This window comes from Bombus fervidus, chromosome 2 (genome assembly GCF_041682495.2).
Source record: "Bombus fervidus isolate BK054 chromosome 2, iyBomFerv1, whole genome shotgun sequence".
In the NCBI taxonomy this organism is placed as follows: Eukaryota; Metazoa; Arthropoda; class Insecta; order Hymenoptera; family Apidae; genus Bombus; species Bombus fervidus.
The window spans coordinates 8272222-8296807 of record NC_091518.1 but is presented as its reverse complement, the minus strand read 5'-3'; the positions used below and the strand labels follow the sequence as shown (position 1 = coordinate 8296807).

General features: G+C 32.7%; 1 protein-coding gene across 1 annotated transcript in view; it reads left to right on the top strand.

The window, feature by feature from the left end:
• The window catches only part of LOC139998180 (uncharacterized), a 233148-nt gene that overhangs the window by 191321 nt on the left and 17241 nt on the right, over window positions 1-24586 (top strand). Inside the window, exon 2 of the mRNA XM_072022520.1 lies at window positions 7172-7314. Coding sequence (XP_071878621.1) covers window positions 7172-7314 — 143 coding nt within the window. The remainder of the gene's footprint in view (window positions 1-7171; window positions 7315-24586) is intronic.

The following is a 24586-nucleotide window of genomic DNA, read 5'->3' as shown; positions in this document are numbered from 1 at the left end:
TCCGCTATTTTATGCCCGGGGACACCACAATGATGACACTTAATCCGGGGGTCGGACGGCTTCCGTCGTTTTGCTTCGGGGCCTGCGGATGAAGTTCCTGAGGAAGGTGTCAGCCTCTTTTTCGCGTAGTGGAAAGCGTTCATCTCCGCCGCAAATTGATCCCTAGTCCTCACATCAGTTGTAAGCGCTATCTTCTCGACACGCTCGTCATGTAAACTCAGGTGATAAAGAACGGCGGCGTTGACTGCTTCGGTTATTGTCAAATGTTCCCACCTTGCTCCAAGGAGAGAGCGGAGACGCATGCCATAGGCTCCCAGAGATTCGCCCTCCAGCTGAGGTTCGGCTAGCATCTTCATCAACGCTGAGGTTGCCGTCTCTTTCCCACAAAAACGTGCAAGAAAAAGTTCTTCAAACCTTGCCCAAGTGTAGTCTTCGTCGACAGGTATCTGCGTGAGCCACTGCGAGGCAGTACCCTTTAGTGCACGGCTTACGGTGAGAAATAATTCGTCGCCTTGAATGGGCCTTCTCTTCATGAACAGGCTGGCGGTTAAGCACCATGCAGCTGGATCGGCGTCTGCGTTTTCGGGATTGAATTCTGGTAAGGGTACTTCCTTCGGTTCCCCGCTCACACTTTGTCCTCTCGATTGATTCATGATGGCTATGAACTGGTCCAACGTTACAAATGGCGACGATCCCACATCTGATGTCGGGTTAGGGTTAACAATTGGATTTGGGGCGTGTAAAGAATCTGCGCCAAGGTCGCTCATCTTCGGTGTACAATCGAGGATATCTTTTATTGTCGCAAATACAAGATAAACTACCGGTGTCGATACTCGAACGATAATGACAATGATCGCGGGGTCGGTATAGCGAATCCACGGCCCACGGGATAACTGATCTACTTTACTTCTAAGTCGAACTCGACTTACTCCTTGTGATGCAAGGATCGCTTGATTAACTCTTTACTAAGACGTAGAGTATTCACTGATTGTACAAACACACTAGGTATCTAACTGATGCGACTGTAAGAAAAAGAATGACTTTCCGTTGCAACGACGCTGCAGAGGAAAACTATGGTGGGATGTGCCTAAGGGCACGAGGTCATCGGATTCGTCAAAGAAAACCTCCGCTCGGAGGGTGAGGGAAATAGACGTTGCTGTTAATTGGTTAATCTCCATGTTGGTGATTAGAAAAGGATGCTAGCCGCTCTCGAGAGAGAGTTCCTAGCGGGAAACGTCGTACGTGAGGAAAGCAGATCTAGACTTTAGTTAACCAGATCCTAAGATTTGTAACGGTTCCTCAGGCTATTTAAACATAATCTGCGAATGATGCGTCGGCATCTGGCGACCATCTCACCCAAGAATGGGGTCTGTGTGTGGCCGCTGGAATGTTTCATTGTCAAGTGCCGGTACGGCCAATTCTTTAAAGGAAAGCTATGTAACTTCATATCTCTGTTAGGTGCAACGTTCATCCCGTGGCCGTAGCTACACTCGGCGACCGGTCGTCGCCTCGAGTCCAAGCTCATTGTCTCAAGTTTCGAATGGCTGTGTTTGGGTTATTTCGTGAATGCTATTGAGATTTTTCCAAGTAATTCCAACGGGTGGCCCCGTTGTCCTTTCATCTCCGACATATATATTTAACTTTCTGTTTTAACATCAGTTATTTCAAATTGTGTAATCTAATATGCAGAAAGAAAGATCAATTATTAAACGATAAATGATTAGAAAATATAAAAAATTTCATCTTTCTAGCAATTGAATAAATCCTGCAGATTCTTATTATTTCTCCAAGTTTTTGTTAAAAATATTTTATTATTCCTGGAAATATGGCCAACAAAAAAAAGACAGAATATCGTTTAATCTTGTTATTTAGTTAACAACCATATACATCTGTCTGTAATTTTGTTTCGATTACATAATAAATAATAGATTCATATAAATATTTCGAATTATTAAAAAATTCAAATTAATAACCAGTAATTATCAATAAGAATTATTTGTAAATTCTATTTGAAACCTATCTGTAACATTCGAATTCATAATTCTAAATACGTAGTCATACGACTACCATGGAAATAAGAGAGTCAAATTGAACAGGTACTATCAATAACAAGAGCACAAAGACAAATTTCGTGTTACTTAACCTTACAACAGTTTACAACTTCGTCAAAAACAATTAAAAACCGACCATTAAGAAAGAAAAGCAACCTTAGAATCTATATCCAAAGAGAATTCATTCTGCGAAACGATAAAAGCGTCGTTAACTAGCTAGTTGAAATGGAGCCATGAGAAAAGCATTAGACGACGAGTTGGTAGTAAGTAAATTTTCCTGCAAAAAATCGAGTAACGTGGAACTTCCAGGATAATGGCATTTCGCATGCAGCGGTGGAAACTTTTCCCATAACGAACAAGAATAAAGCGATTCGAAAGGAATGGGAGAAAAAATTATAGCGAAACTCCAGAAGAAAGGGGAACAAAGAGAATCGAAAAGAATTAGCAACCAAATTTTTAGACATTATTAATTCTAACAAGTTTCATTTAACGCTGTACATTTACTCTATAGAAGCTTCGGAAAAATCAAAGCGTTCTCTCTATTTGAGTAATTGAACGTTTTAGTAAATTATGAAAAAGAGAACGAATAATAATATCCAAACTTAATACATTTCATGCGAGTTATCGTCGATGACAGTTTTTATTTTTTACATTCCTATTATATATCGTTACATTTTTGTGAATATTTCCAATTTCTAGTAACATAATGTTAATATCGAATACAGTGACAATTTAATACATTACCAGCTCTAATCATTCTTCTGAAGAGTAATTTTAGGAAAATTGCTGGGTAGTTATAATATGTTGCATTTTATTATAAATGAGACTACATATTCTATTCTTATAATCATGCCTAATTTCTTTTTCTTTATTTTAGTGCATTATAATCAGTACCATTATACTTTTGCGTTCGTTATTAAATGAAAAATTCATCTCGAAAGTGTTAAATATAAGATAAATGTTTCGATGCTGGTAGATGTAACACACAATATATTAAAATCTACTATACAAAAATCACTCTACTTAAAGACATGACATCGATCATGCATGGCAGCAATTTATCCACAAGATCTTTCTTCTTTATAAATTAATGATGATACACGATGACATTGATGCGAATTCTGAACTAAATGACGATCAGTCAGGTTGCAACTGATCGGTTGATATCGCGAACCGTGAACGCCATTGTCACGTAGGAGACACAAGAAATCACGAAATTAACAAATAACCGGTGATTTCCTCGCGTCGCAGTTCGAACGTTTCGTGAGTAAGGTAAAAAATTCGGGCTTTAGATATGGTAGTAAAATTTATTGTAAGAATCCAATAAAGTAACGGTTCAGTGTTAGAGTTTTTTTTTTATTATTATTATTTAATTTGTACTTTACAACTTGCCCAACTGGACATTTGGTCAATTTTTCTAACTTTATTGCTAAATAACATGTGGATGGCTACCCCCAGCAGGATACCATCTTCGAGATTGACTAATTTACTTTAGTGAGATCAGTGGGGTGTTTTCTCTTTAGTCTTCTTTCTATGGGAGTTTTGTTCGCTTCAGCAGCCAGCTGGTTTGGATGTGTTGCCGTTCTTTCCTTGTATTTTTCTGCGTACCTGCCGATATTTTCTGAAACGTCTCGATAACTATTAGAAATAGAGGGATACTCGTCAGTAGGCGAGTTTTGTGTGACAAATTCTGAAAAGATCAATATGTTTAAATAATATATTAACAATTGAAATTTCTTTTTCTAATTTTTCTTATTTCGTGAAATTTTGTTTGTACAAACTATGTATCTAAACTCAAAATTTGATATTTTACGAATTAACGAGAGTAATTATTATTTAAGCTTGATCGAACATTTACCTATGGAGTTAAAACAAAATTTTACGATCTAATATGGATTTGTAAATGTAGCGATAAAGAAAGATACGTGCCGAATATTTGTGACTGTCATTGGCTATCAATCTGCAATTTCGTCAAAATCGGCGTACGACGCTTAATCATTGTGTTTAAAAAAATTATACCTAATCGATGGGTTCACAGAATGTAATAACTTTACAACGAGAATTCATTATTGACGTTACTTTCGTGGCTGCCCTTTTTCATAGAAAATAGAAAAACTTTGTTTCATAGCAATAGTACCGACGCTTGCATGATAAAAATTAAAACGGTTCAGCTGTCCGCTGTGTCGACGAAAAGCGAATTCGAAATGGAGGTCAAAAGCCTGGCTATATTTTTTGTATGTTCCTCTCCATTTTTAAATAACTATCGAGCTAGTATTTATCGCACATTAAAAAACAAACGTACTGTATTCTCTTTTTTTATCATTTTACAACGCTGATACAACTAGCAGTACAAGCGGTACAAGGTGTTCCAGAATAAGTAGGAAATATTTTTAAGTGGTTTCAACTAATCAGACCAGTGAAAAAAGTTCGTATTAACATATGTTCTACATATTTGACTTTGTCTTCGAATTACAGCAAGTTTAGTATCCTTGTAACCTGTTTCCTGATCGTTTCCAGGCAGGTTTTAGATACGTCTAGCACGTAAGATCCACCCGTGCGAAACAAAAAACGTTATCACTGGTAAGGGGGTACTGTAGCGGCACCCGACAACGGAACTTTCCGACGGTTTTATCACGTGAAATAAAAAAAAGAAATCGAAGATGAAAAATAAAAGATAAAAATAAAGAATTTATTTCTTAACTACAATTCACTCCTGAACTCCAGCCGCGACTTTTCAAGACTGAAGCTCTTACAACTTGACTTTCGGCGGAATCCGATTCTTTTTCTTTGTCATCCTTCAATATCCCTACTATCCACGCGTTTGTTAGGCGTTCTCGAACATTCGGCGGAAGGACCGTTGGGATATTGAGGCTTCATTAGGCACCTCGCTTCGGCGACATACATTATCGCCAAATACCGCCACATCTTTATTTCCGTCATCGGCCCATCGATTCCGAAGCGTGGCATGGTCGCTAATGTGGATTGAGATGTGGGTGATGTTACAGTTTTGTCGATATAAAATATATCACCGAAGCGTAAGGCCGACATGCCTAATGAGCCATCGATGTCCCTACGGTCCTTCCGCCGAATATTTGGAAGAAAGCGTACCTGGCAACGGTCGGGGACACCTGACGAATGAGTGCGTAGTGGGGACAAGAGAAACGAATCGTATCAAAAAAACATTCGAGTTTTAACAGCAAAGCGAAGAAAGTCTAGTTGCAGAAGCGAAAATAGTGAGAATTTTACAAAACGAGTGTAAGGCCTGTTAAATAAATATATCGTTGAACACCGCCGAGTATTTTTTTGGCACCCTACAGCAAATACCACCTCATAATTGTGAAATTGGGTTGGAATTGAGCTGAATCATTATCCACAATGAGCGAAGGATCAAACGCGGATAATAACATCGTTAAGGTTGAAGAAAGGTGCGTTGTTAACGATAAGCTGAAGCGAATCAAAACAATGGAATTTGCGGAGTTGAAAGATGAGCTCAGAAAACGAAGATTAAGGACAACCGGTAAAAAGGAAGAACTACGAGATCGTCTGAGAGTTTCCATCGCCTTTGAGGTCGAGTACGGTGAGGACGAAGGAGACGAAGGGGAAGAAGATGAAGAAGAGCGCGATATGACCGAAATTATTTCCGAAATAGGAAAACTTCAATGGTCCAAGCGGCCCATCAGTGTATTCTCGATCCTTCGGTCGAATAGTTACACAGAAGAAGGCGTCATAATCATGCTCATGATCGCGGACGGTTACGGAACACTTACGTGCAAGAGGTATGAAAAAGACAAAGGAATGCTTAAGAGAGAAAGATGAATTAATGGGCAGTCGTTAACCGAGAGTAGAGTTGTGAGGAATCGTTAGTTGAGAGTCGAGTTGTGAGGAGTTGAAAGAGTTGAGTCGAGAGAGAGTTACCGAGTTGTTATGAATTGTAACCTATTAGTTGAGTTGTGAATTATCAATTTAGTTGTCTTAGTTATATCGCATTACTGTATTTAGTTCACGTTAAATAACCATCGTTTCATGTTTAATCCACTGTAAATAGATCTATCTATCAATAAATTTATCATATAGGATAGAAATTATTGGAAATCCTAATTTCTAATATTTCTGAATAAATAATCCTATACTATCGTAACGAGAATTTACGATTCTCGTTGGCGCGCTCTACCGCGACCGCGTCTCTTCCCAAACGGTCGATCAACTATATATGTACTAATTGCTAAAAGAGTTGTTAGTTAATGATTATTCTCTTTATTATAATCATTATAATTATAATTATATAATTAAATTATATTTCTATGTAGCACATTTATACAATAATTTTTTTCTTTAATAATAACAGTAATAATTTAGAAAAGATACGTTAGCGTTGAAATTTTTTCAAATAAGAATGTAAAAAAAATCGAAATATCTTATTAAATTTCTCCCATGAAGTCGAACGGCTTTCATTTGAAACATTTTTTAGCATTTCTGTTATTTACAGGAATAATCGTGTGACACATTTAAAACGGACATATCGTACATAACTTATATGAATGTATCGCTAACTCCTATATTGCTAACCTCGAATTTTTGTACTTCAATCTCATTCTCACCTTGACAGATAAAAATGATTCGCAATCCTTTAAGGAAATATTCAACATAAAATTTACAAAACATATCACGCATCTCAATAACAAATTTTCATTTCATATTTAGCTCAAACTCGAGATATTTTTAACGCTAAAAAGGTACAATTGAGTAAAAAATGACCGAAAGATGGCAATAGAGTTAAATCTTTCCTGTCGTATACGTTTTCCAATAATTTTATTTCTCTAACGAATATTTGAATTAACTATATCCTGCCATTTCTCCGTTCAGAGAATTCCCACTTGACGAAATTCTTCTATTTCTGAAAATTCTAGATAATCCATCATTCATCATCCCATAAAAGTAAAATAGTCCTCGACATTCGTTCTTCTAAAATTATTCCTACGATATGATCAAAGGATAAAAAGTTTGCCTTTATCCGTTGATTTTGATTGGTCAGAAAGCTGATCAGAAGATTGGTTTCACTCAATTTCAGTTGCCACTTCGTCTGCCGACTTCGTTCTCTAACATTGATTCCAACTTTTTAGTTCCAGCAAGAACGACCGGGCAGGTTCTCCTTGGACAAGTAGACATTGACGTGCAAGAGGATGCCGGAAATGAATTAACGACGGAAGAATCGTTCCCGAAAAAATGCATCGTCGATGACAATACATATTCTCATGGCCAGACGGTACGTACACAAATCTATTTACGATCAATTTCTCGTCCTTTTTTTCGCTTTTTGTACTTCGGCAAATTGATTTTTCTGATCGCGAGATATCCGGACTGCCCATGAAACGATGCCAAACGGTTCTTATTTTCATATGCTGTGTAAAATAAAATATCTTGATACTTTGAAGAATAAAAGATAAAAAAAAGTAAAAAAGAATAAAATACTTTGATAATGTTTGCGTCCACCAGGATTTATACATGTGAAATCCAGCAGAGGTTTGCTCTTGCTGTCAACTGAAATGTTTACACATATCGTTCGATAAAGGGCTTTGAAAAATGCACCGGATATAGGATATTCGTTGGATCTGTCGCAATATCGTCTAGCCATGTTTAAGCCAATTACAATTGCACGACATGAAACTTTTATTTATGAATGTAAGCTATGTGCGTGATAATTTAGTTATTATTCTAATATTATTAGGTTATTTTTATATACAAGCTTTAATAATTTAATATTTTTTACTTTAACATAGCTACTTCTATCTTCTAATATTTTTCATTTTAATATAGAAACTGGAATCTTGACTAATTTTATCAAATATTATGTATTCAGGGATACTGAAAGTAGTATTACTTAAGTTAATCAGTTGAGAGAAATTATTCTTGAGACAGCAATTTTTAGTTACGGATGATATGATTAAATATTGTCAAATAATATTGAAATAATGATATTTTCCAGACATGGAATTTTACGAAAAATTTGTTAATTCAACGTATTTTTTCAATATTTCTTTACTTTCTCTTATCATTTCATATATTTATGTTCATTCCATCGGCATTCTATATCGAATCAAATTTTAGAAAAAGCGACATAAATATTCTGCAGAAATTCGAAATTGCACAGTTGAAGCAAGAAAAAATTTTGATAACATGAAATAGAAGTACGAAAACGAGTTAATAATCTCAGAAATAATATGTTTTTAATCTGTAACAAAAATTATCATTTCATTAATTATTGATAGTAGTAGATATAATAATCGATAGTAATTTACTAAATTGGTTTTCTATATTTATATAAACTATATAACTTGCTGCAACTTATTGTATATTCCTTAAACTTTTAGAAAGGAATTATAAATTGGTAATTTTAATCATTCGAGTAATTCTAGCATCAAAAGTTGTGTTTCTTAACATATATTTCATTTTTATGTAAACTGTATGAAAAATTAAAAGCTAGTCATTTCGATGATTCTAATAATTCTAATATCTTTATTAATAATTTATGCATTTGTATGAACTATATCATTTATTATATGGTCATAAAACGTAAGAAAAATTGCCGGTTGATAACTTTAACCATGCTGGTAGTTCTAGCGCTAAAAGCAAATCACATTAAAACAAGCTTCAACGTGTAAAAACTCAATAATCGTTGGTTCGATCCAGTGTCGCATAGTATCACAGATTCCAAACAAGTTCCCTCATTTTATCGACTGGATTATTGCGTTACGATCTTGCTACCTTACAGAACTTTCCGTAAACTGTGCGTCACCGTGTCGAGAGGAACAGGCGTGTCACGTTCCAATAATGATATCGGCGTAACGCTGAGCGAGCGAACACACTGATGAGATAGAACGTCAATAACGAACGAATAAACGAACGAAAGACGATCTGAACGAGGTTCTGACGACAATTCCACCGTTGAAATGAAATACGTGCAACGAAACGATTATAAAGTTCATTGTCAACGTCTTGGTGGTTAGACGTTGAAGGGATTGGATAGCAAGTTTTGGATCTATACAGGGTGTCTCAGTCAAACGTAATAGCTACCTTATTTACGATTGTATGCAAATACTTCTCAGGACAAGGTTGAACCATTTCAATGGGCATGTGTAATGCTAGAAAGAAATTTTTCGTTTTTTTTTTTTTAGGAGATTTCTAGTCGTTTCAAGTTATCGATATTTTTGTTAAATAGGGCTCCATATATTTGTTTATACCAATGGATATGACTTTTTTTTGTTCTCTGCGCGAAAGTATCAAGGTAATTGCGTAAGAAATGCTACTTTAAAAGATATTCCGATTTTAATTCTATCGAATGTAGCGTAGGAAAGACAGGGAAACATAAACCGTATCACTTTGCGCCGTTTTACGAGTTTTACAAAATTAAGGTCAAAATATCTTTTAAACTAAGCATTTTCAGATACAAATACCTTAATACTTTTGTATAAAGAATGAAAAGATACATCGATTTATGGACAAAAATATAGGATTACATTTAAAAATATATCGATCACCCCTTGAAATACAATAGTTGCCTTCAGAAGTGTTTTTTCGTACAATCGTAAATAAGGCAGATATTTAGGTGATCTCGTTTGTGAGACACCCTGTATAGGTTCAATTTGTGGCCGTAGCTTTCAACACTGTTACGTGATATCGATACAAAGTACGCATCGATTCTGAAACGTTAACACATTGTGTACTGGAATTACATTTTAAGCGTATTGGAATTACGATATCGAGTATTTTCCGATATTTTTGATCCTTTGCGTGTGATCCTTTCGAGCATACATGTACGAGTTTTATAAATATGTATTTCAATTGTTGGAATTCTTACATTACTCGAACTATGAGAAGCCTCCTTCTTTTAAAAGATTGATGGAAAATTAGTTGAACATTATATTTTGACTACCTTGATTTTCTCAATAAGGAGTTCACGAAATATTTTATTCTAGAGAAGAAATGTACTAATTTTCATGGGCCGGAAATAAGATTCAAAGGATGAATTTATTTCATATATATATCTACAAATTTTAAACAAACTGAAATCTTACTAAATTGTAAATTACAGAGATTTTATGAGTTATGAATAGAACAGTTTTTAAATGAGAAAGGCCGAGAGAAGATGACATGCTGCAATAAAAATGTAGCAATTTATTTCGCGATTTATATTTGAATACAGTATTGTAATGCAATAAAATGTAACAGGGAAAGTTAGGCAAGCCGAAAAATCAAAAGATTCTGAAACCTTGCGTACAATTAGGGGATGTCATTCGTAATAATGTCACCGTTCACTTCAAACATCTTTCCCAATAAGCTTGGTTTAAAAGCGGATATTTAAAAACGCATAGCAGCGAGTTTCAGAATTTTGTAGATTTCTGTTACTTTTGTAGTGAAAGACCATTTACGTGATTTGTATCTTTGTTTCAAGCGTTTCTACGAGGAATATCATTATGGTGCCAATTACAAACCGCGATTTTCGCTGCTTTTATCGTTTATTATTTATAATACAACTCTTCGTTATGCAAATATATACAAGAAAGGAATTCAATGTTTAAAAGTCAATTTTATTAGTAAAAACTGTTATACCGTTACAATTAGATTTGATGTTGATAATCTTTGTGTAAATTATGTAAATAATGTAAATTATTTAAGTATTGCGTTATGAAATCAGTTTATTAAAGAGAAGCGTCAAAATTGATTAAAATTGGTTTTATTTATTATAATTAATGTCTTTATTTATTTAAAGAAGAAATGTTAATGTATAAATCATTTACAGATATGAAACGATATTCAATGGTATTTCAGTATGTGTAGTAAACAACATGTTTTTATGGGGTGATTTGGGGAAGGGAGGGCGGTAACTCGAAAATCATGAATTTTTCGAAAATTTGTTTACATAGTTAAGTAAATACGATAAAACGATGCAACTTTCGTTTACATTTTTTTGTAGATATCTTTCAGCGTTTTTGAAATATTTCGCTTCAGATAGAAAATTCTGAATTTTTCTTCAAGGAGCGATTCCACCCCTTAAAATCGAATTATGGCAGCAACGAAAAATATTACGGATGGCTTACTTGTACGTAAAATTTCACAATTTTTTAAATTTTCGAGCTGCTTGAGTTATACATGTGAGAGTAAAAGTCCTTTATATTCCTTAGGGGAACGAATAAAATTTGATACTACTTTAGTTGCTGCCTTGAAGAATATTAAAGCGTATGATACCTTGTTCGAAAGTTTCTGTCTCAAGAATTATAACGGCGGTGGTCCGAAATGCAGCAAATTCATAATTTTCGAGTTATTAAGAAAAATATATTACTGCTATTACGTTTCACTCTACTTATACATACGAGTATACGTGTAACTGCGTACACAATCACTGCCGCCGCGATACTCGCTTCGCTCGCTGTTCGACGGTGTATTTACGGTCGATGCAAAGGGCGTCGTAACATCGTCACGGTGACGGTGTACGATTCGACGGGTATACGTATGTGTATGTTGTTAATCGTTCAATACACACGAGCATACGATTCACATGCTGCGACGTCTGTGACACTGCAATTGAACAAACGATATCGCAATGATCGTATGCCTTTTGCCAAATTGTAAAACGATCGTACTGGCGTGTAATGGAGAAAACAAGCGGAATGGATTCTTTCAACGCGGAATTGTTTATCGAAGAAGTCGGAAATTATCCGAAAATTTACCGTGAAAGCTTTATACCATGGCAACCCAACATTCCATGACAAAAGTAAACAAAATTTAACTCGGTTACAAGTATGAAGAAACTTATATTCGAATTTCGGAGAAATATCTGAAGCGGAGAAAATTTGCACCAGTAAGCCTTTTTCTTCTTAAAAAATATATGTTGCAAGCAAATGCTAATATTGACAATCGTTTTAATATTTATCAGCATTTCTCAATATCTTAACATTTTTATAAAAAACATAATTCTCTACAATAGATACGAATCCAAGCGTATGTATATTTTATTTGTTTTATACAAAATAAGTATCATTATGTTGATGTAATTCTTCGTCAACATTACGCTGAATGTGTTCGTTCTGTCAGGGCACTTTTCCATTATCACTAACAAAATAGTCCGCGAGGTTGTTTCTTATTTGTTTTACTGTTAAACCTCCTTGTCTCGATTCTCAGTGCAAGTTTTATTATGCAATCCCTTTATAATTAAATCTTCTTACTGATAGTCATCTCTACTTCGTACTTCGCATTATGTAGAATGCAACAACACTTTACAACATCTACAGTAAAAGATAATTTTATATTCAGCGGCTTACGGAAAACTTTTCATTTATTCGATAATTGCATATTACAACAAAACAAAAGGCCCGAGTTAGTCGGTAATTAAAAATACTTTCTTTATGTTAACGTATTTTCGCTGTATCCCATTCCATTACGTGGCTGATTTTTTGGGAATATTCAGAACATTTGTAATTTTGTTTACAAGATTCAATTCTTTCAAAAATATAACTGTCAGATTCTTTTCTGGCAGTTCTTATATCTATGTAATATTATTATAATATTAATTTATATAATAATTACATAAAATTATATTATATATAATTTGAAATATAATAATCCATTATTCCGAACGGTACAACAGAAAAATATTTTTTATAATTGTAATGCAACGTAGTGGACGTTTCTGGTTTTATTATTCTCACGTGCTTGTGATCTATGATTCCTACACAGTTTGGAAAATTGGAAACATTTTAGAAACCCTCATATATTATTTCTTATATTATTTTTTATATTATTTGTTATTTATATTATTTTTTATGTTATTACAGATATTTCTAACTATCTCTCTTTGGAAGATACGGGAAAACATTCTTTTTTTAAGGTAGAACCAAATAGCCTTACAAACTTTTCTTGCAATTGTGGTATGTCCAATTCTATAACTGTAACATAGATCTATTAAGCTATACACGTTACTTAAGTATTTGTAAGAAAATAAACATTTTAAAAAGTTGGTTAATAAGTGGGGAAATATTAAGGACATATTCATGAGAAGCATTCGTAGAAAGTTGAGATTTGGATGGAAAATATATATATGTGGAATAATTGTCATTTTTATTAAGAAGAAAAGATACAATAAATTCAGAAAATAGTATGCGATACGATCCTACATATAACAAGACAACAACAATTCAAACACACAGGGCACACATATTTCAAATACACAAAACATTTCAGTCACCACTGAACTACCTAGGAAACGCCACCCTAGAGAAACAATAGAAGATTCGTTATTGAATTTCATAAATACACCTACTCAATCTACTACAATAGGTGAAAATAAATTTTTTTTTCGTTTCTTATGATCAACTGTCAGACTGTTTAATTTAGACCAGAAATTGAAATTTAAAAGTGAAATGTTGAAATTAATAAAAAATATACACAGTCCTCCTCATCATGCACTCATCATTTACAACACTCAGTGTCAGAATTGATATCTTACTCGTAGTAGAATTCTCAATAAACATATTTTGATCGTAATAATACATCATCGCTTATTACGAGAAAAAATTCCATTCCATACAATTTATGTAACAATACAATAGATTTATATGATTTTTAATATTGTATATATCTAATAATGTAACATGTATATAACATTTATTTTCTTTCTGCCATTTATAATTTCACTACTTATATCAATATCAATTGGTTATTATAGCTTTGCTATTAAAAAATTGTTATTATAATTATTGGCTTTCTATTAATACTACTTTAGATTTTCGTTTTCCGTGTGTACTTATGTTGTCATTTATTTAATTATTTAATATTAGGTTTCCTGTCTTTCTGCTCTTTCTTCTTTCTTCTTTCTTTCAATCTCAAGCATCTATCTACCTATCTCTTTTCCAGATGCAACAAATATCCCACATGTGTCCTCAAACTGATACCTGTATCATAATTTTCAATCAACTTTCCATAACTACCATCTATCTCAAAGCTTGCATTTATCATACTCCAGACAGAAATTCTCAATTGCCCTCTTGGAATACAAACGAACAAGCTCTATGTTTCATTCTGAAGCGTAGATTTCATGAATAAATATAAATCTAAACGTAAATTTCGTGAATAAATCTACGTTACCGTACGTCGAATTAGCTCGATGAGATGAATATTCTTAAAAGTAATAATAAAGACACTATCAAGATAAAAAGAGAGAGAGAGAGCTGTTTTTCTTGATCGAAAGGGTTACTGAATATGAAGATATATTATTCGCTGTTCAACTGGAACTTTTATACTCTACAAAGACCTTTTATTTTTCAAAGTTCTCTGCAACTCTACAGTATATTCGATACAGTTTGGAAAATAATACTCTTTTAAATTAAATAAACTAAAAATAATGCTCTTTATACTTAAAATTCTGAATTTTTCTGATTTCTGTAAAAGCAAATGTTTTGTAACTGACGGATATACTGCGATTTCATACCAAAACTTTCAGCACGAAAAGCTGTTTTATTTACAACTGAACGTTGAATGTTCCTAGTAAACTATTCAAGTGGATATTTTATTGTAAAATAAGAATTTTTTTACCTCTGTGGCATCTCAATCCTTTTTTTTTTAATTTTTTCAACAGAAAATTTATCAACGTGGAAAGATTCATCATGAATCATGGAATTTTTGATCCCAAATTCTTCTAATAAACTATTTAAGTAGATAATCTACCATAGAAAGCGAATTTCTTAATCTTTTTGGTATTTCAACTCTTTTCAACTCTTTTCTTTTGTGCTGTTTTAGAACGTTATAGCAAAAAGACTACATAACTTTTTCTATCATTATTTTACATATATATTCATTTATAATCAATGTTACAATGTTCATAAATTTTTCTAAGAAGGAGTAATCAAATTTTCGTAATATGTAATTACCAAGAATACTTGTGCGATTATGATAATTAGAAAAATAAAAAATCAAATACTAGTCATTTTATCTGATTCGCTACATTTAATGTTGAGCAAACTCCTCATCTACTTCATTTGATATAAATCGGCAAAAGAAGCTTGAGAAAAAGCAAAGAAAATGGCCAACTTTAATCGAGAGAGTATAACAGGACGTGAGGGTCAAAAGTGGCCTTAAAGCGATGGTACCATGTGACACACCATTGATGCATCATAAACCAATTTTCAACCCTTTAACTCAACCGGAAGTGACGTTATAGGCTAAATTCGAATTTTCCGTCTTTTTCCTATTTTTTCTATTTGATGGTACGTAAAAATTCTAAAAAAATCGTAGGACATTGTAAACAAGTGATTTAGGTTAAAGAAATTTTTGTTAGATTTTTTCGTTACAAATCCCAAGTATAAAAATTGAAAAACGCTAAAAGATGCTGAAAAATATGGAGTTAATATTGAAGTTTCAGAGCGTTTACTTTGTTGTATTTACAATATCAACATATTGGCATAACTATTATTCTCAACCTTTTTCAAATTTGTTGGTAAGATGCACCGTAGTTGAACAAAATTGAGACAGAGTAATGAAAATAGGTTTGTAACGTTTGCTTTCGGTAAATTATCGAATGGTGCGTTGCTTGATAAAATCGGTTTTTATTCTGGATGTCTTATCCTGCTATACCTTACATGATAAATAAATTCATTGAATCGCTTGAGGAATTTATAATCGAGCCATAACCAGAAAGTCTTAAGTTCTCGCACGAGTTCGCAGAAGATTTTAAAGGGTGAAACAACCTGTCTCATATGCGAGAATTTTAGCTCGACAAACATTTTGCTACGTCTCGATATACTCTACAAGGTACATATAACACAAACAGAGAGAGCGTTTTAAAGCGTTCGTTTTGTTTTATTTGAAAGCTTCTTTGTCCGGAAGAAACGTCTCTGTCGAAAGTATTGTTCGAATTGACTTTGTCGACTCGTCGAATGGAACACACACAGAGCCATAGGAGATGTTTGAAACATGAAAGGAACGAAATTTCCGTATGCTGGCCAGCCTGTGTCTATCTGTTATCATATTCGAGGCACGTGCTATTTGAAGCAATAGAAGCACGCGTGCGAGCGCGTATCTACGAATATTCGTGCGAGATTATTAATACGTCGTCAGGATGCACGAGATAAGGAATGAATAAATATTAGGAGAGACAATCGAGACTGGGAAACTGTTAACTGCATCACGTTAATTGGCACGTGTTCATTGATTTCATGTGGCGGCTGCTCGATCTTGTTATTGTTCCGTATTGTCAATTAATTGCGCGATGAACGTGCAGCAAATTGTTTTAACAAATGTTAAACGACTTGAACGCACATTTTGAGTTTAGTTTTTAGAAATTGACGAATCTAGAAAAAAACTACACACGACACGATTTCGTAAGTTTACACTGGTTCGAAAAAGTACTCGAACATTTATGGAAACTTTTAATGAACATATCGTGTGTGGTACGAAACATTTTGAAATTTAATTAGCACTACAATCCAACTATCATGGTCGCGTCTGATAAAGTTTGAAACAAATCTAAAAATGTACGTAGGAACTGCAAGATGCTATTTAGTGCAGGTACATATTTCCTAAAGATCGAAAAGTAAATTTAAACACTCAATTATCCGTTATATTACCCATTTTATTCTAAATATTCACTGGTGCCATTTTTAACGTTTATTATATGTATAAAATGCTCTCCATGGCTGTGTACTAATTTACTGCGTGTATTATACACATTTCTAGATTGATTTAAATTTTTGCCAATATAAGCATGATAATCCTGTCTCAATGTCAATAAAGTTTCAAAATATCATATACGTATTTATATTTAACACGCATAGTATATACATAAATGGCTACAGTCCAGCGGAGCAAATTTTGGCAAATTCGATACTGAAATCGCAGTTATTTGAAATAGTAATTGAATTCATATCGATACAATATCGTTACATTTTTTTACGAGATTTTTAATTACGTCTTATTCTGAATGAACCATTGTCATTGATTTTCCAATTTTGATATTTTAATTTAATTCAAAATATTGAGACAAGGACCTAGTTCGAAAGTATTTCTACGCACAACTAACAAAATTTCGGCTGCAAGAAATACATTTTTATACTTCTATTTTATTTTATATTGTGTGATAAGAAGACCATCTATCCTCTTTTCCATTTCAATCGTCGTATCTTTATACTAATACATCCTTAAATTATTTTTAGCAATACCGTTATGCGAATAAAGTAATTTCAATTATTCCTTTCTGTTACATCTTTAATTTTAACAATTATTTTAAGTAGTTTTTAGATTAACTGCATCAACAATGTTCAACATTTATAACTATATGTGCATAAGAAAAGAAATATTGCAATAATACTTTCAATTAGACTTTGTTAGTTATACCTTCTCAGTTACTTAATCTTTCAATATCATAAGAACTTTTAGTTTTATAATGACAATATTTCTCTCTTAATCGTAGCATTGTATTTATGCATGTATATAGTCTGACAATACATCCTCTTTCTTTAACGAATTGAGTTCAATGTATTTTTATTTCTTTTGTAATTGAGAGTATTTGAAAAGTTGAAAAGAATTGCAAAGCATCCGACTGACTGAAATATACATTATGCATAAGTTCGTATAGGAAAACACATAAGATGACAAATGAATATATAGGGTGGTCTAAAAATCAATCCCCACGATTTTTCAGACACTTCCGATAGTGGAACAAAAGATATTTTGAACAAATGTTTATCAGCTTTCAATCGACTACAAAGAATTTTACTTCAATTGAAATTCAAAGTCACCTCTATTATTTTAAACGTAACAATGCACTTTTTTCATAATCCATTCAACACATTTTTTAATTTTCTCCAAAAACATATTAAGGTACTTGGGTCAAAAAATGATTAGTGTAAACGATATTTTAACTTTAATGTTGCAAAATTGATCGTATGAAAGACGAGTAAAATATAAAAGCGGGAAAGTACTACGCTATCTTTCCTTGTGTTTCATACGATAATTTTTTCAACATTAAAGTTAGAATATTTTTTTAACTGCTTATTTTCCGACTTTAATACCTTTTTTGCAGAGAATTAAGAAATGACGTATAAGAAATATATTGCTCCATTTAAAAAAATAGAGGATACCTTAATTTCTTATCGAAGTAAAATTGTTTTTAAGTATTTGACATTGCAATTTTTAGTCAATTAAAAACTGATAAACTTTTCTTCGAAACATTTTTCTGTCCGACTATCGAAAGTACCTGAAAAATCGTAGGGGCAGAATTTTAGACCATCAGATATATAACGAGTTAAATATGGCGAGTGGAGAATTATTAACCTCCCAATTACACATTTTTAAACACTGTATCGAATATTATACCAAATACAAAGAAAAATTTAAGCATTGGAAATTTGAATATTTTCAAAGAGATTATGTATTACATTATGACGATTCATTCCGAGCCTAATACTAAAAATTCCTAAATAATTCAACATTCGTAGATATTAAGTTTTTATATCCACACAAAAGAAGAATAAAAGTTCTTTCAGTTCCCGTAGAAACCTACAAGTACCACCTTCTATTTATTTTAAAACATTAGTAAATTGATATGGGTTTATTGCATTCTAATTTCTTCAGTATATTAATTCATAATACACCAGGATCCTTGGTTTCGTTCATCTTTCAATTGCTTTCTTTTATTGTTGAACTTCTTCGCTGTTCACTGAAATTGTAACATATGATTGAAAAATGTGTAACTCGTGATAAAAATAAAAGGAGCATATACTTTACATATATTTCAAAATGAAGTACTGAAATCTATCACATATTTTGTATCTAGAAATGGATAAAATTTTGCATATCGTTCTATGAAAATTGGAAGATTAGGGAATGTTACGACAGTTCGCGGAGAGACGCGGTCGCGAGGAAGACGCGTCAGCGAGAGGCGTAAATTCTCGCTACGATTCGGCTAATCGACGCCGCGAAATAGTCGTTCCCCGTGTTTCGGTTAGGATAATGTCTCGATGCGATAGTTAGACTTTGCAAACGAATTGATTTGAAGGTAGAACCGTGGTAGACTTATTGACTGTTCGGACGACGAAAATGAACTACTCTGAGAGTGACGATGCTGTGTCAGAGGAGAGCTAGGAAAGGGTGTGTCTAACGCACGGGATCATCGGATTCGTAGATGACAGTTTTTTGGCCAGGAAAGTGAGGGTAATAGACATTGTTTCTATTGGCCATTACGATTGTTGGTGGACTAGGAGGGGTCTTAGCCGCCCTCGATAGAAGGTTTGTGGTGGGAAGCATCGCACGTGTGAAAAATAACTAATTTTAAGTGTTTTCCGGACACAAACCAGAGATCTTAGAAAATACTTTCGTAGAAAAGATCCTTGTTCGACCTGAGAGTCTTTAGTTGAAATTTTCTAAGATTTATGGTCGGTCCTTGAGGTTCTTTAGAGTACGCAATAAGGATGTGCAGACATATGGGTGCCATCCCGCTCGCGATGCGACGCCTGGTCCAGGTAGAGGGTCGGCCGACGTAACAGGGAATATCCTTCGTATTTTCATAAATTCGAAATTAAATAAACATTGAAAGCTGAACGAAGTGAAAGCATACGATTTTCCATAACAGCGATAAATTTTCATTCAAACAGTCACGTTAAATCAGACATGCTATGAATCATTATTTGGCCGGTTGCGATTTCATTTCACAGTCCTAATTTGATCAATACGACGTTCCTCTCGAAATTGAGCAATCTTTCTTACGAGGAAGCATAACAAATCGACGCGACGTTCACGAGATGAAACTTGGAAAAAGTTTCCACGTCATGTTGGTGATCTCGTTTCGCTGGAAATCTCGGCCGACATGGTCGCACTTTTGCGTGTTCGCCAGGAAACACATTGACTTGCTGGCTTTCAAGCTGGAAAGTTTCGCATCTCGACAAGAAAGGAGGACGAATACCTACGGAATTTTTGCCTCTGTCTAAACCGCCCTCTTTCGTTTCCGTTTGCCGTATTTCTTTATTCTTTTGCATGAAACGGAGAAGAAATTAGGCTGGCTGTATTGCATTTTAATGACGGAGTCCGTAGTTATTTGGTATACAACACAAGAATATTCAGATATTTGCAGACATATTTTACGAATGTATTATTCGTGTTATACGAATCATTTTGAAATCTCGTTAGCACTGTCATGAGTAGATGGCGGATGTTTATGCACCGTAAATGTGTAAGAAATATATGACATCTATGCATATAGAATATGCAAATTTGCACGAGAACTATGCAAAGTATGTTAGCAATATGTTTGATATAAGTTTAGTGTATCGAATAGTATCTACGATAAGATATCGAGCGATAGATTTTAGATTAACAATGTTTTTCCGATTATTTTAGTACGTATAGCTTATGCGATAATAAATTATAAGTGCTTTGTGCATATTTGCAATTGTAAATTTATGAACTTAATCAAACCGAATTCTCCTTATTCTAGACACAAACTATTACATCTTACGCTTAACCAATCACTCGGAATTTCAACTATACGATTTCATGTTATCTATATTTTACGTATTTCACATTTTCACATATAATATTTTATATATTATTGTTATTAACGGTTTACGCAATTGTCATAAACTGAATCAATTTAATAAGATAAATGTGTAACAGAAATACATGATATACAATATGTTTTCGTATATGATCTTAAACACATTATGCAAAAAATTAAAGTGAAAATCATATTTTTATAATCTTTTAGTCGTAAAACAAATTTCTATTCGGGTCATGTTGCTTTCTTTCTTATTTTGACAAATATTAATACGACAAATAAAATAGGACTTATGCCCCGATTTTCACTCAACCTTCTTGTAACATTCTGAATTTAGTGATTTTATAAAACTTCTCACTTAATAAACATTGATTAAGTTTCTGTTATTGTATTATCTTGCTTTTAAATAATTAATATGACGTCCGTTCGTTTTGAATAATCAATAACAGAGCAGAATAATAAATGATTTGTTACCTGTGTAGCTTAGGAGACAAAAAATTGTGTTTATTATATTAAGTAAATAGAGTATATTAAATTGTGACTAAATTAAAACAAAAAATTTTATAAAAGATTAAAATCGAAAATTTCATTGTAAATTCTATATAAAAATCTAAATTCCCTACAAAATTCTTCAAAAGATTAAATTGTAGTTAAACTGAAATTCGTTTCTTGTCTATATCTTCTCAATGGTAATTGACAATGAATTTTAACTTATTTTTACAAAGATTCTGGAAATCCTTTGACTTTTTATTTGATGAAATTTCAATCATTACTCAGAATGAGTTATTATGTACATATTTATAATTAATATATTATAATAGTATTAATATATTATACTATAATATAAATCAGTGACAAATGTGGAAACGTTGTACGTACTGTAAAGGATTAATTATAAAGGATTCATTTGATAATAATATAAAACTAATCTATTTCAACCTTAGAAATATTAATTTCAATAATAATAATTACTCCAATTTGTACATACCTATAATTGCAACATTAAAAACGTATTATCATACATTTTGCGCCCGTTTATCATAATTTTGGATACTTTCTCTAGTTTCTCGTGAAAAATGAGTTTTATACGATAATCTAGAAACGCGTACTATATTGTTAAGCTGGAACGACTTGTTCAAACAATAGCCAAGTTTATATATGCGGAAGAAAATGGCTTGTACGGCGAGATAGGAAACAGCCTCTACATTACGAGTTGTATTTACCTTAGAAACAAGTAATTTTCAGAGGCAATTAATTTTTAATTTTCACGACTTCAAATACTGACGGCGATGATTTGGAAAAGACGTACAATCTTACTAATAAAAGAAAACATTTTCCAACATGGAAACATAAAATCATAATTGTGGTTTTGAACATAAAAAATGATTTTATATAATTTCCATTATATTGTTTCATACATATGTGTACTGTGCACATATGCATAAATCATAAATGATGAAATGCATGACATTTTATGGGTTGATAATTTATTCATTAAAATCTGAAATATTTGAGAGCTTTAACACCTACTGAAATATTTAAGAACATTTAGTTATATTATTAAATATCAATTTTATAACTCGAACAATTTTTTCTGTTTATTAGTATTTTTACATTTATTTAAAATTAAATCAAAATAAAAATGACGAATCAATTAAACAAAAGATACGTAATTAAATCTTTGAAATATTTTAAACAATTACTAGAATTTCAATTAATTTATTCGTTTCTATTTTTATGACTAAAAGTTTCTCAATCAAAATTATCGAAATGCTTTTTAAGAGTTAGGCCATTCCAAAATTAGTATTGTGTGCTAACAATTTATCCACACCTGAATGTTTTTTAGTTTCTACGGAAGTTTTAATATCTTTTAATTGCTTTTGACATTTTACCATTTAAATTATCGCCAAAAGTAGGGCAGACAGTAAAATCAAGCTACATTTTTCGTACTAAAAGAAAACAAACTCGATCTGTCTGACTGTTTTTCTAACTCTACTGCGTACTTCGAGTCATTTGAACTCGATCAGAATTTACAGAGACCACAAAATATTTGTGATTTTTCGGATTTCTACCATGTTTTTATTAGTAGTTACATACGTTGCGCTTTTCAGGGTGAAGAAACGAATTTGAATGTTCACGCAATGAAACGTCGGAACGAAGCGCAACATACTAATAAAGACATTTTGATTGTAATTCGAAGAACTACAGATGCATCATCTAATTGTTGTATAAGCTTAAAACCGAAAGTTGTAACAATTATTGTTAATATGCACGATCTTTTGATTCTATTTCGCGCTAAAGTTTTTTTTTTTACCGTTAAGAGCCTTTCTTTGTTAAAACTAGAACAAGATTGAAATATAAAAAAGATGTACTAAAACAGGCAATCTATGAATTCGATGTAAAACTACAAACGATATTGTTGAATCATATTCTTTCTAAAATTTCAAACCGTCCTCTTTTCCTTTTCTACTCATTGTTTCGTCGATCTAATAAAAAAAGTAGCACAGGAACAGGCAAAGCAGATTCGATATAATTTAAAACCGAAGAATATCCCGAACTGGCTTCGATTATTCCATTTTCACGCATTCGCGTGTATATTTCAAACGTTTCCAGCCATTGACTTCTGTGTGTGTGACGACCCAAAAACCATTGTTCCATGTCGAATGTATCGCAGTTCTATAACAAATCCAGCCACATAACTTTCACGCTACGAAAACAAACATGCCCACAGGTGACGATAAACAATATACCTATTCCAGATAAAGAGTCAGTCAGATATCTGGGCATGATTCTGGATAGAAGATTGACATGGGAACAACATATCTTAGATAAAACCAAACAACTCAAAGCAAAATTTAAAAAGTTCTACTGGCTCATCGGCCGACGTTCCAACTTAAACACGCAAAGTAAAATTACACTATACAAAGCCATATTAAAACCTGTTTGGATCTATGACTTCCTCCACGGAAAAAAAAGGACATTACCGTATTTAGTTCAATTTAAATAACCATCGTTTCCTGTTTAATCCATTCTAAATAAATAAAAAATCTTACATTTGTAAGAAGTAAAATACAATAAATGATATAATAAATGTTATAGTAATAAAATACAATAAGGAAGTAAATATAATATATATATATATATATATAATATAATATATATATATGCAATACGTTCAATACATTTAATACATTTTGACCATTATAATAGAATCAGTACGTTTTGACCTGATGTGTTGAAACAACGAAAATTTTTAACTGATCCTTATTAACGATATTTCGATCCATTTTTAACGTTTGCATTTCCCAATCTAAAATCCCAATCTAAATTTTTCACATTAATTCATTTTGTTTTGTTCAATTTTCCTCCTGTTGTTAGTACAATAAAACAGTTATGCTTATAAAAATCGCAACTTCCTTTCTCTTCTATACTTACCTTGCTTTCAATTCCTTTAATAATGCTAATTTAAAAATAATTCCAACTTTTATACTTTACCCTAAAATATCTGTTAAATGGTATATGACCCTTCAGAACTTTTGTTAACGCCATACAAAATGACTATCCCAACAGAACTTTTACAACAGAATTAGAATGTCAAGGTATAAAGTTAACGTAGAGCAGAAAAACATTATTGAAAAGTTGGAAGTTCAGAGAACAACTTTTATCTATAAAAGTTAACTGCTTCATTCGATCCCTGCTAAGAACACATATTTTAATCACTCTCAGATCCAGATAATGAACAGATGCTCTTGACTCAGATAACATCGCAGTATCAGTTTTCATCTATTCATTTTCTATTGTTGCTTTTTCATTTATAGATACCAATAGATTTTGGCTATTGTTTATATCGATATCTATTAGTAGTATATGGTTATTTGAAATAAAATCAGGGGCAAAAGTTTATTGAAATAGGCTGTTTAAATATTGTATCGACGTAAGCCGATGACAATTCCATGCTTTTTTTACGTGACTTTTGTAACAAGCTACATAATCCGCA